This window comes from Ictidomys tridecemlineatus, chromosome 2 (genome assembly GCF_052094955.1).
Source record: "Ictidomys tridecemlineatus isolate mIctTri1 chromosome 2, mIctTri1.hap1, whole genome shotgun sequence".
NCBI lineage: Eukaryota > Metazoa > Chordata > Mammalia > Rodentia > Sciuridae > Ictidomys > Ictidomys tridecemlineatus.
In genome coordinates, this window is record NC_135478.1 from 25085429 (window position 1) to 25104480 (window position 19052).

General features: G+C 33.6%; 1 protein-coding gene across 14 annotated transcripts in view; it reads left to right on the plus strand.

Annotated features, from left to right (window-relative positions):
• Lrrfip2 (LRR binding FLII interacting protein 2) overlaps positions 1–19052 on the plus strand; it is an 89403-nt gene that overhangs the window by 53046 nt on the left and 17305 nt on the right. For 9 of the 14 annotated variants that reach the window (XM_078038152.1, XM_078038153.1, XM_078038154.1 and 6 more), the window contains 5 exons: positions 3861–3905; positions 5363–5479; positions 8414–8485; positions 15253–15423; positions 18115–18207. In XM_078038152.1, coding sequence (XP_077894278.1) covers positions 3861–3905; positions 5363–5479; positions 8414–8485; positions 15253–15423; positions 18115–18207 — 498 coding nt within the window. The remainder of the gene's footprint in view (positions 1–3860; positions 3906–5362; positions 5480–8413; positions 8486–15252; positions 15424–18114; positions 18208–19052) is intronic. The other 5 variants (XM_021732118.3, XM_021732122.3, XM_013361652.4 and 2 more) reach the window with 1 other exon arrangement.

Genomic DNA, 19052 nt, shown 5'->3' on the forward strand with positions numbered 1-19052 from the left:
TTTTGTTTCTGTCATTCTTCAATTTAGGGTGTCTGAGTTAATGGTTATGTCCTTCTTACATTTATTTCTTGGAAATTTACTTAGTAATTACATAGAAATGAAAAAGTTGACAGTTATTTAAATCTCTCCCTATCTCTACCAATTACATGTAGCTCTTTAATGAAAGGAAAAAAAAATGTCTTAGAGTAGAGCTTGCAAATCTTGTTATTTTATAGCCTTCAATTCACTGGCTTTTATTAATGACTATATAAGGACTTATGTGATATTTTTAATTTTGTCTCTTGGAAAAGCCTAAAACATTTGCTGTTTTTCCATCTAGAGCAAGTAATTTTTCCTAATAGTATTTATTTCACAGAACATGCTATGATTCACTTCATTGTAGACAAATAAAAGGCTGACTTGATATTGGTAGGCCCCTCACCCATTTTTAAAGATAAGTTGGAAATCTGCAATTTCACTGTGAAATATTCTGATTTTAAAATGCTGACAATAAATTCAAATTTTTAGAAGATACTTTAAAAAATATTTATTTCTCTCTTTTTTTAGTTATAGATGGACACGATACCTTTACTTTATTTATTTTTATGTGGTGCTGAAGATCGAACCTAGGGCCTCGCACATGCTAGGCGAGCGCTCTACCGCTGAGCCATGGCCCCAGCCCCTAGAAGATACTTTCTGACTGCTCCATTGTGTGTACCAAATATGTTTTTATAGCTAATAGTTTTATAACTTCTGAGCTAAGAGGTGTTGAAAGTCAGGTCCTAATTCTGCAAGTCTGTGTACTATTTATGGTCACCTTAGCTCTATGTCATTTTTTTTTTTCTTTATTGGCTTCATTTTTGTTCTAAAGGTTTAACTGGAATAAAGGAAAATAATGTAAGTGTGCTAACTAAAATTTTGATGATTGCTAATAATTAAATCCACTTCTGATTGGAATTGTCAGCCAGTTTTGCTTTAGGAACTTATTAAAAATGATTGTTTTCTTCCCTTCTTTGGCTGGGGAATCGGATCTTCCATTTTGTTTTTTCTTTTTTCAAACTATATTTGAATAGCAATAACAAGCCAGTATAGGTTGAGCATCTCTAATCCAAAAAATCAGAAATCAGAAATTCTCCAAAAACTGACATTTTTTGAGAACCAAAATAGTGTCACAAATGAAGAATCCCACTCTTGACTTTGTGAGAGGTCACAGTCAGTACTCTGGCACACTAAAAATAAAGTGTAGAATCATCTTCAGTCTCTATATATAAGGTGTACATGAACAATAAATGAATTTCATATTCAGACTGGATCCCGTGCCCAACATATCTCATTATGTATATACCAATATTCTAAAATCTGAAAAAATCCAAAATCTTAACACTTAAACATTTCAAAGAAGGGATACTTAATCTGTATATGTAAATATACATATTTAAATATATATATAAATAGGTTTTATACACACACACACATACACACACACTAAACAGAGGATTCTGATCTACTGACTACATTTAACAAATTACACTATGAATACCTTTGTAGATTATAGTTTTATACCTTAAATATGATTACATTTTATTAAACTTGAAAAGCTTTTTCAGGATCTTGGCAGACTCTTTGGGTCTCATTATAAATATTAACTTGTCATTGCACTGCTGCTAGTTAGACATCCTGGCTATTGAATCCCCTGGGGCTTTAGAATACCAGATTTCACCTAGCTTTACAGTAAAAGTCTCAGAAGTGAGAGCCAAAGCATCTTTGGCCAAGTCACTGCAGCCACAATAACTGGACTGCAACATGACTGCTCTGGGCACTTTTTGCTGGCTTAACAATCCCTGAGGTTTGGCGCATGATCTCTTTTGAGTTGCGACAGTTGGGATCTATCAGAAGATAGAGAAAGTGGTAAGATTCAATTTTGTGATGGCCCAGTTTGGTGATGCCAACTTCTGAAATCTAAGATTATTCCAGGGTGATGTTCTGCTACAAAATGGGTGAGTTTGTGGGTAATTTTTGTAAACAGCACATAGGAAGAAGGATTTAAATAGACTTAGAAGAAGAATATTTTTATTTTGAATATTTCTTGCTTTTCTCCTTAGCTTGTTAGCAGAAATGAGTTCGAAAACACTCTGAGAAAAATAAGGCAGTTTATTCAGATATAATAATTCTTTTCCTTGAAGAATAACTTGTTAAATATCAGGCAGTGCATTTTACTAGTACAGATTTGAGGAAGGACTATTACCTTTTAAGGCAATAATTGACAATATTAAAAAACAACTTTTGCTTACTTTTATTACTTGTTTATTGCAAAACATTTTATATATTGTTTTTTTAAAAAATCCATATAAAACTTTTTTGAGAGTAATGAAGCAAGAAGTAACATTTAGAGTTAAATGTCTAATATTTTAGTTACTGTTATAATAAAAGGTGTTTATAAACATGATGAATGTGAGTAATAAAAAGAACACTAAAAACTTTTTTAAAAAATATGAGGAAGTTAAAGTGTTCTGAGTAGAACCAGTAATAATAATGTTTTGTATTTTAATAATTAACTGATGAAGGTTTTCAGATTTCTTCTCTAGTTTGGACTCGGAAGGCTGATGTGGGGTTTGGAGTCTGGGTATATTTTATGTTTCTTTAGTTAAACCCTTATGTGCCTTTTACCCCTAGTGGTAATTGGGATAGTATATGCAAGTAAATAACATGAACACTGGATTTCATAAAACTGAGGTTTGGACCCAACTCTGACATTTAGTAATTGTTCAACCTTTAGCAAAATCTTTCACCTCTGAATTTTCTCCCTTAGCTCTAAAATCACAAATTTAGACTGGAATTTTGAGGTTCTTCCCTTCTTGAAACATTGTCCAAAACAGCCCCAAAGCCTTTCAGCAGAGATGGGTTGATTCACTTATGATATATCACGATAACAGACTACTATAGAGCTGTTCAAACAAATGAGGTAAATAAATATATAAGTACAGATGGAGTATAGGATGTACTTATTCATATATCCAACAAATTTTATACTAAATACTATATATTAGATGTTATTATTGGTACTAGGTATACAGAGAAAAACAGGACTTCTGTAGAGAGATCAGACCCTAAGTAAGTGAATAAATATAGTATCAGAGTGATAAATGTTATGAAGAAAAATTAAATACTTTCTCAAAACATTGAGAATTTGGTAAGGGAATAGAGAAACAGAATATATCTGGAACACTAGTAGCAGAATTTTTAATGATTTACGGATTGGTTGCCGTTGGTGATTGGAGGTCAGAATATGGTATGTTAAGGAGACCTATTTCTGATATCACCATCCCCATTTTCTTTGGCCATGTATGCAAATATTACTCAAAACAGAACAAAAACATTCTTAATGATGTGAGGAAAAAATATTTGATGATTATATTTAATATGCTTTAGTTCAATCTGAATTTCTTTGGCTAAGTATACTAGTCTTATCTATTTGTGTCTTAATAATGTTTAGAAATACTTTTTTTGGCTTTTGGTTTATGAGGACTTTTCTTTTGATATGTATACAATTTTTGTATTAACATCTGCAGTACTAAAAACCTAATTTTATATATAGTTTTCTTTAATGCATTTTAAATACCATGAAAAGAAAATCTATCCAAAATCTATCCTTTTAATGAATATTGCTTGCTTAATGCATGTCTTTCTTAGGATAAGAAATAAAGTTCTTGACATTTTGTCTTATATGTCTTAACTTTTATATTGGTTTTAGTATATTTACTTTTAGGTTTTAAACATCACTGAACTTGGGAAACTCAAATGAGATCACTTCTTTTTGGCTCCTAAAAGAAAAATCAACATACTAAGCATCTTTTCTGATTTTTATCTCTGTTCTTTTATAGTTGGATGAAAAATCTGACAAACAGTATGCTGAAAATTATACAAGGGTGAGTATATAAATTCCTAAGGGAATTATGTTCTCAAGGTCAATTAAACTTTTCTATGACTTGTTCATTATTTTACTACAATTGGCCTGATGGAGCTACTCTTGCTCCCTTCATCTATTTCCTGTCCTTGACCCCTCAGAATTCCTCTTTAGTTAAATCATGTGAAACCCTGGGAAGAGAAAAGACTGCATTTTATTTCATTGAATGTCACCTCTTTAGCTTTTGGTTGTTCTTTTGGTTTTCATTCCTCTAGAAATTTATCCTGAGAAGCCATTAAACACTGGAATTGAAATGTGCTTAGGAGTGGTGGTGACAAACTGAGGATTTGATTTCTTTATACATAAGTTATTTCTTTAAATAAAGTAACTTTTTTGTGTTAGTTTCTAACTTTAACTTTTCTTCTAAAAGTAGCTTTAGAAAGTTGGTTAAGGAAATCACTTTTTAGGAATAATTTTATATTATATCCAAGAAAGTTATATCAGCTTTGTCCAGTAGACATACAATGTAAGCCACTGTTTTAAGTATATACATTAGTCTAAATTTTCTTGAAGTCACATTAAAAAATTGAAAGAGGCAAAGTTATGTTATATTTAATACAAATATCCAAAATATTTCAACATAGAGTCAATGTGAAAAATTAATGATACATATACTTCTTCCTTTTTTCCACACTAAGCTTTTGAAATCTGGTATATATTTTATATTTAATCTCAGTTTGGTCTAATCACATTTCAAATGCTCAAAAGCCACATGTGGCTAGTAGCTAGCATATTGGACAACACAGATCTATATAGTTTATTAATAAGTAGCATACTCACATGAAATTAATTTTGGAAAGAGCAATCTGAATTCCTATTGATAGGCAGTGTTGCTGCTTTCAGCTGCAAATAGAATCTCTGTCTTTATCAGCAAAGTATTAGAAAAAGAAGAGATTCTTAAAGCAGTTTTAGGAACTAAATAGGGGAAGTGCCAATTAGCATATCAGTTATAAAGGTTTAAAACTGCCTTAAATTAGTATATTGTGGTCACCTGAGTGCTATTTGAATATAGCAATGATTAACTTAGAGAATAAACAAACTAGGTTGAGGGTGGATGTAGCTTGGTGGTAGAGGCACAAAAAAGATTGTGAGAGGAAGGAAGGAGGAAAGAAAAGAAAAGAACAACCTCCCATTAAAAACAATTTCCTTCTTGGTTATTTAATTCTAGATTCTAATAAGGTGTTTGAGTTAAGAAAATTATGCTTAGTAGGCCTGTACCCTTCTCTGATGGCTCTCTCCCAGAACAACTTAAATTGCCCATTGTGATGGTACTTGGTAACTTCCTGACTACACTGTTTTAGTATATCCATCTGAAGTGCACATCTGCTTCTACCACCCTCTACCACCCCATTTTTAGTTTTCATAGCAAATATATTTTTAAAGAAATAAGATTCAAGTATCATATTTCTCTCTTTCTAGCCTTCATCTCGAAATTCTGCCTCAGCAACAACTCCTCTAAGTGGAAACTCATCCAGACGAGGAAGTGGGGACACCAGCAGTTTAATAGATCCAGACACCTCATTAAGTGAATTGCGGGTAAACCGCAACTTTTGGTTTGCTTTTTAAAAAGTCTTCTGGTTTCTTTGTAGTGTACTGGAACTTTTAATATTTAACGTGACTTATTAGAAAGAAGTGACTATAAATTCCTTAAAAATAATTAATAATACAGTTTAAAAATTTGACTTGGATATTTCAGAGCCTGCAGGGAAAGAGATTAGATTATTCCTTTTTTTGTTCTCTTTCCTGAAATTTTGATGGTATTAGAATAAGTTCTACAAATGCAAAAAACAAACAAAAAAACCAACTTTGTTACCTGTATAAAAGCAATTCTATCAGAATTAACTGGCCATATTTTAAATGGAAAATATGTGGGTTTACAAAGAAACAGACTGGGAAATATTAGTCTTTTGAGCCATTGTAGTAGTATTTGGCTACTTGAATATAGTTATCTTTTTTTTCATAATAATATTTGAAGTAATAATAATATTTTGACAACCAAAATACATGAGATAATGAAACACTTATTTGACTCATTAGTTGTGTCTCTTGTCTTTTTAAACTTTTAATTTATAAAATGAAAACTTAAAAAAATATAATTGAAAGTCTACTTGCTCAATCTGAAATTTGTGAGGAACAGAGAAAGGTACTGAAAGAAATTGCCTTCCTCTCTTCCTTTCTTCATTCAAAATTTATTGAACACTTGGTCCTGGAGAAAGGAAACAGATTCTGGCCTTTAAGAGGCCACACTGTTTCATAGAGAAGACAAACTGATTCAAAGCAATAAATCCAGATTGTATGATACTATAGTAGTACCAAGAATAGGCTAAGTTAATTCAGAAAGGCATCATCTAAATTAGACTAGGAGAAGAGATAACAAAAGTCTTTTCAGAGAAGACAAATTTGAGCCAGAGTTTGAAGGGAGAATAAATATTAATTAAGCAAAGAAGTTGAAGAGGGAGGGTTTTCTTAGATGCATGCAGAGGACCAGAATGTTATGGCGAAGTTGCCACAGGATAGACTGAGAAGTAAGAAGCAGTGGTGGGTGAGAGGGAAGTCTGGGAAGAAATGAGGGCCCAATCACAAAGCATCTTCTATGCCAGCCTGAAAAGAATTCATTTTTTTTTTTTTTTGTAATCCTGGATAGATAGCATGCCTTTATTTTATTTGTTTATTTTTATGTGGTGCTGAGGATTGAACCAGTGCTTCACATATGCAAGGCAAACGTTCTGCCACTGAGCTACAGCCCCAGCCCAGGAATTCAGTTTTCCCCTGACAATTCTGTTATATTAAGTAGGGGACCAATATTCTCTGATTTGAATTATTAAAAATAACTTTGGCTATAGTTCAAAGGAAGCATCACAATAGAGAAAAATAATAACCCTGTGGTTGAACAATAAAGATCAGATGGGCAAGTCAAAATGGAAGGAAGAAAATATAAGAAACATAATCTGAAGTGAATATGTGAGGCTGGAAATTTGTTGGGCAGTAAGTGGAGGTGGGTGAGAAGAGATTAAGAGAAGGTTTTAACCTTCTTTTAAAAGTGGGAGTGTTGGGCTAGGGATATAGCTAAGTTGGTAGAGTGCTTGTCTTGCATGCATAAGGCCTTGGGTTCATCCCCAGTACCAAAAAAAAAAAAAAAAAAAAAGTGTGAGTGTTTACTGTTTTCATGGATTGGATTGAGCCAGTAAAGAGTAAGGCTGAAGATTGTGGAAGAGAAGAGGATGACAGAGCAAAATGCTGAGCAAAGTCCAGGGTTCAGATGGTCTTGCCTAGTCTGAAAGTCCCTTCCACTGACACAGCAGTGGAGGAGGTAGAACAGGTGGTAACCAAGTAAGATTGTAGTTAAGGTTGGAACAGGAGTCTGGTTTGTGAAATGGGCTGGACACAGGAGAAGAGTTGATCAGTCCAGCATAGCTGTGGCATTGAAAATGTCAGTATTTATTGAGCTTTTACCATTTATAAGATGTTGAGTGCTGATGGTGCATTGTTGAATAAGACAATTTCCTGCCTTTGGATGCTACATTCTAGTGGGACAAAAGGACATGAGAATAAGGTCTTCCATTCTCAGACTGAACTCTCTCTTTAAATGACCACCTTGAAGGAATGAGATTTTGTGCCCTAGCACCTGGTTTCTGATAGATCCTTAGTAAATGTTTGTTGAATGAATCAATGAGTAAAACACAAATCTCCCAGGGAGGGAATGAAGTGGGCAGGGGAAGCATAATACCCAAAATATGTATAATTGGCCTTTAGCAGTTGATCCTGCCTATAATAGCAGAGTTGCATTTGGGGCCCTCTGGCAGTTATGTCCCACCTGAATTGAGTATCCAAAATAGACCTTATATAACAGGGTCAGGCACAAGGGAAATAATATTTTCCATTTAAAATTTGGCCTATTTTAGTTTTTTTAATAATACAGTGGTAATATTCAGAGCAAATGCTTTTCTTATCATTTATGTGATATCATCAGGTTAAAATGTCTCATTTAACATTGTATTCAAAATATGTTTACCTTCCCTCTCTTACTCCCAAATTAATTGTGGTCAGCAACCAAGTCATTGAAAGATAACTTTGTTCATAGTATTTTTGAGGCTTACACTTGAATCAAAGTTGCTAATAATTGATTTTACTCTATATTTTACTAGTTATTATTTAAGTGATTTATTAAATTAAAAATTTTATAATTTATATATCTTTTTTTCTGTATACAGCCCTACCCCCATTTACTGATGTTGTTTTCAGTAGAATTAGTGCCAAGAAAATATTTAACATTAGCTTGATTTCTCCAGACCTTACACCAGCCCCACTATCAATTTAACCTATTTGCCCCTTTAGTGGTTTGGGGTAATAGCTTTGGTTTCTTTTAGTTTGGAATGTACAAAAATAAGTCGTATTTTCATCTGACTCTCTTAAGACTTAAGATATGTTTGTGCCTGGTTTTATGCAATGGTTCATTCCTATGTCCTGCAGGATATCTATGAACTTAAGGACCAGATACAGGATGTAGAAGGGAGATACATGCAGGGGCTTAAAGAACTAAAGGTATCAGGGTCCATTTTGCAGCCCAAGCATGCTCTGTATGCAGAAGTATTGGTTATGGTGACTTCACAAGTTCTGTTAACCCACTGCACATAGCTTTACTAACAGTGTTTGTCTTTCAAGCATGTGCTTAACCTGCAAAGCATAGGAAAGTCAAACTTTCAATCTCTGCTTGTTTAGATGTTGAGTATAATTTTTGGAATATTCAGCAAATAATTATACCTTACAGTTCTGAAGACTTGTAAAATAGTTGCACATCTCTTGTGTTTTAGCCATAAAAATTTTAATTGGGCAAACACCTAAAAATATTTCAAGAATTTTTTTTTTAAAAAAAATTGAGAATTGAACCTTAAAATTCTTCCAAGCTAAATGAAAGGATTTTACTTATTTTTATCATCAAATTCAGTCAGTATTAAAAGCAGGCATAAGAAGCAAATGAGAAAGTATTATTATAAATATCCCCTTTGGAGGAAGGAATCAGAAGATATGAGGCCTATATTTTCTTTTTGTTTTTACTTAGGCCAAAAAGATCTCTAGTGCCTTAAAGAATTTGGAAGTAAATTTAAGTGGGCTTTATCTTTTCTCAACAAGGATGACTAGTAGCTTTCAATATAAATGTATGAGATAAGGGGTTATGGAGTATAGCTCAGTGATAGTGTGCTTGCTTAGCATGTGGGTTGTAAATGGCATTTGTTACCATGTTCTTTCCCTATCCATGTTTCATTATGAAGGATCAAGCCTAGTTTTATGAAGAAACCCAAAGTTTAGGTCTGCATATAGCATCCTGATTTGCAATAAAAATATGCACCAAGTCTCTAAAAAAGCAAAAGCAAGACATTCAGAAAGGTGACTTAGGATATGCTCAAAGGATAAAGCATGAACCTCATGAGCAGGACATTATTTGAAGTAGCTGGGCTCCCAGCCACCACCTTCATGCCGGTGCTTTGGTCCATAAGTTCAGATTCAGGACCACAAAGGGTGGGAAGTCCTATAGGGAGTATCCATGAGGGAGGCCTGAAAGCTGCTAATAAGACCATGTATGCCTGTAATCCCAGTGGCTAGGGAGGCTGAGATAGGAGGATCAAAAGTTAAAAGCCAGCTTCAGCAATCTCGAGGCACTAAGCAACTCAGTGAGACCCTGTTTCTAAATAAAAAATATAAAATAGAACTGGGGTTGTGGCTCAGTGGTAGAGTGCTTCTGAGTTCAATTTCTGCCACCCCCCACACACACACCAAAAAAAAAGACCATGTGAGGTTGAGTAAACATCAGGAAAATTTAGTTACTCTTCTCATATAATCTTATTGGTCTAGTCTTCAGGATTTTATCCTGATTTAAACTTTTAAAAACATAATTTGTAGAAAAATCTTGGGTTCAAGAAGCAAATTCAGTACATTAAATAAATATGTGCATATTAAAGTCTCATACCTAACAGTGTATCATCAGGAAAGCAACAAGTGATTCAGAGGCAGTCTTGTTTTAATTTTTTAAAGATGTTTTCTTTTGTATTTATTGCATTTATTGCATTCTTTGAAGTATACAAAAGAACAGTTTAGATTTGAGACATGAACAGTTAAGATCCCTCCCCCTTTTTTTTTAGTTCATGCTAGTATATAACTGAACTTGACTTCAGATTATGTTTATCCTTGGGAGGAAAGTCTATCGTGTGATGAAGCATTGTGTTGTGATATATTCTATTTTAAAAAGTATTGTTGGTTCACTGCAAATGCCATTATTCTTTTTTTAGTGGGGAGGGTGGGTGCCAGGATTGGGGCACTCGACCACTAACCCACATCCCTATTTTATTTAGTCAGGGTCTCAACTGAGATGCTTAACAACTCGGTTTTTGCTGAGGCTGGCTTTGAATTTGTGATCCTCCTGCCTCAATCTCCCGAGCTGCTGGGATTACAGACATGTGCCACAAAGTCCAGCGACATTATTCTTGATTATTATGCTTGCCTTTGGACTGTTTTCCTCAAGTCTTCCCTTTATCCTTTCTTTAATCAGGAAAGTTGAGCCTTCAGCAATACAGTGTTTATCACATTCCATAGTACTGTTTAGTGTGCACTTACCCATAAAATACAGTAAAATATTTTTGAAAACCAAGTGAACTAAAAGATTTTTAATGATTTTTATAAATTAAAGAACTAAGTTCATTTTAAAAACTATTAAAATCGATACTTAACTAAATTTTAATGTGGAATGACAGCAGTAAATAAAAGAATGTAGTAAATCTTGTTTCTAGCAACCGAAAACTTTCCAAGGCATTCAAAAAAGGCAACCTGTAGTATACAATGTATAGTATATAATTTATGTTTAAAAACATAAACAGAGGCAAGCAGTAACTGCATATGAATGAATAAGAAATGCCTGATAGGTTCTCCACCAAACACTGATGTCTCTGGAAGGCACATGGTCAAGGAAGAAATTTGCTTTATCTTTATTGTTTTTCTTGCAGTGAAAATCTTATCATGTTTTGCTTAGGTACTTTTAGGAGCAGTTGGTTTTTTAACTGGTAGTTAATATTTCAGAATTACTGAAAATATTCTTAAAATCTTGGCTTACCATTACTATCTGACCAAACTTAAATTTCTTAGCCTCCCTGTCATCTGTTATCTACACAATGGGGATGATGGTAAATATCTGATGGAGTTACTCATAGATTATATTCAGTAAGGCATATAAAGAACATGTAAATACTTTATAATACCCTGCAATTATTATTAGGTGGTATTGTCATAACATTAGTCAAGAACCTACCTGAAGCTGGGTATGGTGGCACATACCTGTAATCCCAGCTTTTCCAAAGGATAAGACAGGAGGAACACCAGTTCAAGATCAGTTTTGGCAACTTAGTGGGACCTTGTCTCAAAAAAATTAAAAAGGGATGGGGGTGTAGTTCAATTGTCGAGTACTCCTGGTTGAATATCCAGTTAATCTCCATCCCTACCCACCACCCCTAATCTTAGAGGCCAGGGTTTGACCTTGTATATTTCTAAAAATGTTGAATGCAAAACTTCCTCTTGATAATTTGAGAGGCAGGACTGGTACTAAGATACTCGATGTATCTCCCTCAAACTTTTAGCAGTAGAGTATTCTGTGATTTTTTCAGGCCATGAGGAAGGACACCAGCTTACCTTCACAGCAGGCCACGAGGAAGGGGCGACAGCAGCTTATCTTTGCAATCACTTGGGTCCAACATAATCTTGATTTAGCCAAAAAAAGTCCATCTTTAGTAAATGTTTTTTGGTAAGAAACAGTTCACACTCCACTTCCTTGATGATCTTAGCCTGAATGGATGGATCATCTTCCACTCTCCCAAACATTTTAAGTGTGTATCACCTTTACTAACACTTGACATATAATGACAAATAGTTGATAATATTTATGGATTTCATATTCGCTATCTCGGTCTTTTCATAAATTTGGAAATTAACATTTGTTAATCAATTTGTACAGTTTCATAGGTTATTAACTAGGTTTTGAGATGTAGAGAACAAGAACAAAACTCATGCATCTTTGTAAAAGTACATAGGTACTTGGTTCAGTTTTATTGATCATTTTGTAATTAAGACCTTTTAGAAAATGTTCTTCCAAATATTTCCCATGCCTTTGCTTCTTAGAAGAAGTGTATGAATAAAGAGAGAAATGAGTTTGACTTAAGTAATCCCAGGAAGAACTATTGAGAGGAGTTAATAGACTATGGGTGTAAGTATTACATTATAACTTGGCCAGTCTGATGAAATGTCTACTGTGGGCACACACTGAGAATAAAATGATTAAGGTATCATGTCCATTAAATCAAGTAGCACACAAACTAGTTGAGGGTTTTGGTCATAGGGCTGTGAAAGTTTGTCCTAAGAGTTATATGGTCATTTAAAAATAAAAGAAAGAATATGAATTTATACTTGGAGCCACAGGGTTATGGACTATAATTTAGTTAAATATGTGCCTGGAATACTAGACCTGCTACCCTTTACAACCTTACTTTTGGAACTTGGCATTTCTCCACTGTTGTTTCCAGAAACATCTTTTTAAAATGGACAACTGATTGATGAAATCTTAGGCATGAATAAATATTAATATACATAATAAATTACAGTGTTGTCATTTTATTAGAGACAAAAATATATAGGTATATATAGTCAGATTTTAAAACCTTTACCCAGTGACTTCAAAACTTTAGGTTGCACAAGAATTACCTGGAGCCTTTTAAAATATATATATTGATATTGCTGGGCTCTGCCTCCAGATTTTCTGATTCAGTGGGTCTGGGAGGAAATTGAAAATTTGCATTTTTACCCTACCCAATTGTATTAAGAACTTTTTTTTTTAACTATTAACTTGTCAAATGAACAAAAATCATACTAAATTCTGCATTACATTAATATTCTATTACATATGTACTATTATACAGTTGACTTTGCTTATAATCTTTATTTAGATTGAATGTTTCTAATACTAGTTTAAATCTTTTGTGAAGCATGATTTTGGAGAGAGAGAGAAATGTAATTGTGTGTATTCTTATTAAGGTATAATTCACACACTATAATATTTGCCCATTTTAAGTGCATAGTTAGTGGTTTTTAGCATAATCACAGAGTTGTGCACCTACCACTACAACCCTAGCTTTAGAACATTTCATCACCCCAGACACAGAGGCTCTGTACCTACTAACAGTCATTTCCCATTCTTCCTCTCCCACTCCCATCCTCAGTCTGAGCAGCTGCTAGCTTTGTCTTTATAGATTTGCCCATTCTGAAGATTTCATATAAATAGAATCATACAGTATGTGATCTTTTTTGTTTTTTTGTTTTTCATTTAACATAATGTTTATAAGATTCATCCATGTTATAACATGTATTGGTATTTTTTTAATGACTGGATAATATTTCATATATAGATTTACTTACTACATATCATTTACTATTTTTGCTATTATGAATATTACTGCTGTGAACATTTGTGTACAGTTTTTATGTAGACCTATCTTCATTTTTCTTGGGTACATAAGTAGGAATAGAATACTGGATCATATGGTAACTCTATATTTAATAGTTTGAGGAACTGCCAAACTGTTTTCTAAAGTAGCTATACCATTTTACATTCCTATTAGCAATTATAAGGGATCCCGTTTCTCCACATCTTCCCTAAAACTTGATACCTTGTTTTTTTCTTTTTGATTATAGATTATAGCCATTCTAGTGAATGTGAGGTGATCTCATTGTTTTGGGGGGAACTAGGAATGAACCCAGGGATCCTTTCGCACTGAGCTACATCCCCGTCCTTTTTATTTTTTATTTTGAGACGGGGTCATGCTAAGTTGCTGAGGGTCTCCCTAAATTGCCCAGGCTGGCCTTGCACTGGTGATCCTCCTTCCTCAGCCTCCCAAAGTTGCTGCAATTACAGGCATGAGCCACTACACCCAGCCTCATTTTTTGGTTTTAATGTGCATTTCCCTAAAGTCTAATAATATTGTTTTCATGTGTTTACTGGCTGTTTGTGTATCTTGGTTGGAGATATTTCTGAGTCCCTGCCCATTTTTAAATTGAGTTATATTCTCTTTTATTGTTGAGTTGTAGGAGTTCTTCATATATTCTAGCTATAAATTCTTTATCAGTTATAGGATTTACAAATATTTCCTCCCATTCTGTGGGTTGTCTTTTCATTTTCTTGATGGTCATTTAAAGCATAAAAGTTTTAATTTTGAAGAAGTCTCTTTTAAATTTATTTGTAGGGGGTTCATAAGCTTTCATTGTTGTACCTAAGAAACCACTAGGTACCCCAATGTCCTAAAGATTTACTTATGTTTTTTCTCTGAAGAATTTTATAGTTTTAGCTGTATGGTTCATTTTGAGTAATTTTCTGTGTGGTGTGAGATAGGGGCCTAAATTAATCCTTTTCATATGTGAGTGTTCAGTTAACTCTATCATTTCTTTTCCCATTGAAATATATGACCATACTTGCCAAAAATTAACTGATTATAAATGTAAGGGTTTAGGATTTGGAGATCTTTTTCCCTTGAACCTTGGTTTGTAAACATTTGTGCTAGTATTTTCAAAAATTTATTTCTAGAACTTAATTTCTTTTTCTAGGTGAAATGTTTTTCATTTTTGCTTTTAAAAAATCAATAGGTACAAGTAATTACCAAATTAAATATAATTATTAGAAAAACATTTATAAGCTATTTTAGGTAGAAGTTTTGAGGTGTATAAAGAGGTGTATAAAATATCAGGCATTTTGTGGTAGCTCTCTTTAAATATTTGTTTTTGTATTGCTCACTTATAAAAAATGATTAAAATTTGAATAATTGCTAGAAGAAAGTTTACATATTTACATTAGCATTATCACACACAGTAGGAAAGTATGGAAAACAGATGTTCAAAGTGGCAAAATTCTGTTGTTATTGTTATATACTGTATTTTGAACACTACCAGGAGTAACATTTCTGAAAATATTAATGATTCATTATTTTCTCACTCTTACAATTATGCTTTCCACATACATGTACACCTTTCAGAAGCTATATTGCTGCTTGATTTGTTTTCTTGGTGAGCAGAGAGGAAATATATTTCTTAGAAAGGCTCTATTGGCTTATTATCATCTTCCTGTTTTATGTGCATGTTACTAAACATGAAGTTCCCAGACTGCTTTTATTTTGTGAAAATGCATCTTTATATGTTTGTGCCAGTGCTATAATTTCCTGTGATATTTCTTATATACTATACAATGAACATATTTAAGATACCAAGCTGATGACTTTATCATTTAGGAGTCTTTGTCTGAAGTGGAAGAGAAATACAAGAAAGCCATGGTTTCCAATGCACAATTAGATAATGAAAAGAACAATTTGATCTATCAAGTGGACACCCTTAAGGATGTTATTGAAGAACAGGAGGAACAGATGGCGGAATTTTATAGAGAAAATGAAGAAAAATCAAAGGTAATTGCCTATCTTGTATCATAACATTTTATTGGATCAGAAAATAAGATCCAGCCATTTAAAAAGTGATGAGGTCAATAGGGATTTGGAGTTTTTTTCCCCTGTGATCTCCAAATCCAGCCTAAAGAATGATGTATTAATGGTCCAAGAAACATTAAAAAAATTTTTTTTAGTTTTATTTTTTATTTTCCCATTTTTATTTTAGCACATTTGATCAGCATGTGCTCTTTTTAAATTTTTTCTTTTTTCCAAGAAACATTTTTTGCAAAACTTTTTTGTGTGAACACATTTTCCTTTCTCTTAAGTATACCCTTAGGAGTGAATTTGCTGGGCCATAGAGTAACTCTGTTCAGTTGAGGAATGACAGACTGTTTTCCAAAGGAGCTTCACTGATTTACATTCCTCACCTACAGTTTATGCAGGTTCTGAGTTCTTTGCATCCTCACCAACACTTATTATTGTCTGGCTTTAATTCTTGCCATCCTAGTGGATATGATTTTGATTTGCATTTCCCTGATAGTCTGATGCTTTGGAGTAGATTTTCATGGTCTTATTGGTATATTTTCCTTTGAGAAATGTCTATTCAGATCCTTTGTCCATTTTTTAAACTTGGATTATTTGTCTATTATTGATCTATATGAATTTTTATAAGTTCTGAATACAAGTCACTTATCAGATACATGAGTGGCAAGTATCTTCTCCTGTAGACTTTTTACTTTCTTTTGCTTTATTAACTTAAGTCCACTTTAAAGAGAAACTTCCTTATTTCTTATTATTCGGATGAGATGGTTTACATAGGGAATGGATTTACATAAGGAAGGTAAGATAAAGGCTTAATTCTTTGCCTTTATTTACAAGTTTTCAAAACAAGGAATTATCATTATGAAGTCATGAATTCAAACATTTGGTTTTTTTTTCAGTGCATTGCAGCTTTTATTCTTATTGATGCTCAAATTGTCCCACTTTTGGCTAGTGTGAGCCTCTTCAGGTTGATTCCCCACTATCTTTGATGAGTCTAATTGTTTGTGATAGCTTCTTTGCTTTCTGACAGAAGAAGATGTTCTTGCCTCATTTTGTATATTTTGTGGCGTAGGCTTGGAATCAGCCATTTCCCCAAGGAACCCTGGTCCTCTTTAAGTGGAGCAGTATGGATGATAGGGGTGCTTCTTGTCCCTGAGTTGCTCACTGTGTATAGGCTTTTATTGGATATATCAGGGAAATATGTATGTGGGGCTTTTGTTTGTTTGTTTGTTTGTTTTTTAAAGAGAGAGGTTTTTTTTAATATTTATTTTTTAGTTTTTGGTGGACACAACATCTTTATTTTTATGTGGTGCTGAGGATCGAACCCAGCGCCTCATGCATGCCAGGCGAGCGTGCTACTGCTTGAGCCACATCCCCAGCCCCTGTTTGTTTATTATGAGTTCATGCTGGTAGTCCAAGTTTATATTCAGGACCTTAGGGATTTTACTTAACTTCTTCTGTCTTAATATCTGTATCTCCTTTTTCCCACACTGCAATTTCTATTTCTCAAAGTCACTGGGGATGACAGCAGTTATGTTACATTTTATTCTCACTGCTTTATTCCATGTTACTCAGAATAGCAATACCAACATCAACACATACATAATTACTGAAAGGAGTCAAACATGTTTGGTTTGGTATGGCCTTTATTTTTGCTAGGCTATGTATAGCCAAACTATTGTTTTAAAAAGTTACTTGAAATAGTTTTCTCTCTCCGTGCTTAGGCTACTCTATCTTCTCTATGAATATATAGTTAAGTTCATTGCATTTTATAGTCAGTATGTATGTAGGTGTTGCTTTTGGGTTTTAATTTATATTTTTTATTGTAAACAGCACAACATAAAATTTATCATTTTAGTCATTTTATTTTACTATATTTTCTTACTTATTTTTGTAGTACTAGAGATTGAACATAGTAGTATCACCACTGAGCTACAGTCCCACCCCATCTTATTTTTGTTTTTTGCAATAAGATCTCACTTAATTGCATAGGCTGACCTAGAACTTGTGATGCTTCTGCCTGAGCCCCTTGATAGCTGGGTTTAAAGGCACGTGCCACCATGCCTGGCATTTTAGAGTATGGTTGAGTGATGTTAAGGGTATTCATTCACATTGTTGCGCATCAGATCTCTAGAACTTTTTCATCATTTTTTTTCCTCCAGTATTGGGTATTGAACCCAGAACATGCTGACACTGAGCCAAATCCTAACCCTTTTTTATTTTTTTATTTTGAGACAGGGCCTTGTAAGTTGCTCAGGCTGTCCTTGAATTTGCAATACTTCTGCCTTGGCCTTCTGAGTTACTAGGATTACAGATGTGCACTACCATGCCAAGCTAAAAGTTTTGATTTTTATGTAGTTTAATTTATTGCTTCATTTTCCCTTGTTGCTTTCAGATTTTTGAATCATTTTAGGTAAAGTTTCCCTACCTTTGGTTACATTTTTTCCATTAAATTTCTGTGTGGTTAATTGGTTCTGTCTTACTTGCTTTCTCATATAAGATGAAACTTTTTAAGATTTTCAGATCTTTCTGTGGAATGTACAGTTGTTCTAGGTTCCTACAAACCGGCAGTCCAGACGTGTCTGAAACTCACACTTGGCCTCTTTGTTTTATCACATATGTTCTCTGCCATGACCCATATCAATGATGATATCTTTTGTTTAATAACAGGAGCTAGAAAGGCAGAAACATATGTGTAGTGTGCTGCAGCATAAGATGGATGAACTTAAAGAAGGCCTTCGGCAAAGAGATGAGCTTATTGAGGTATGTCCATGAACTGTGGGAATACTCAATTTTGATAGAACATGAGTTGATTAGGATGCAGGTATGTATGCTGGGAGAAGAAAGGTAAAATGCTACAGAGTTTATTGTGTCTTCACATTTGGTTGTCTCCTAAAAAATTTTAAATACGAAACATAAAGGCAGATTTAAAACAAATTATCACTATGAACCCTATAAACATTCCCCCTTCAATAGCCCAGTATTTTAAACACTTTAAAAGATATGGTTGAGTAGTGTTAAGTGTATTCACATTGTTGTATATGAGATCTCTTGAACTTTTTCGACTTTATTTTTATACCTGGTGTTAAACCCTTTGGCACTCTACCACTGAGTTACATTTGTTGGCTTTTTTATTTTATTTTGAGGTGGTCTCCGTAAGTTGCCAAGGCTTACTTCAAATTTGTGATCCTCCTGCCTTAGCCTCCTGATTATCTGGGATTACAGGATAATCAGGAGGCTAAGTCAGGAGGATCACAAATTACAGTATGAGTAGGGAAAGTCGGCAGTGATAATTTACCAACAATGTATAACAAAGCAACTTAAGTACAAGAGGATATCAAGTAAGTATCATTGCCTAATTAAAAGAATTCTTTGAGAATTGCTAAATGTTAAATTCTGGTTTTTCTAACTGATGTTTCCTTTATAATTCATGATGTTCCTACTATTATAGATTCTGCTAACAGGAAATCAGTTATCAAGCTAATACATGTCTTATTTTTTTAGTTCTGTTTTAAAATATAAAATTCAAAAATCCTACTTATTCTCTGTGAAAAAGGATCATTTGTTCATAAACAATTCTAGAAATGTAAGTTGTTCCATGTTTGGGA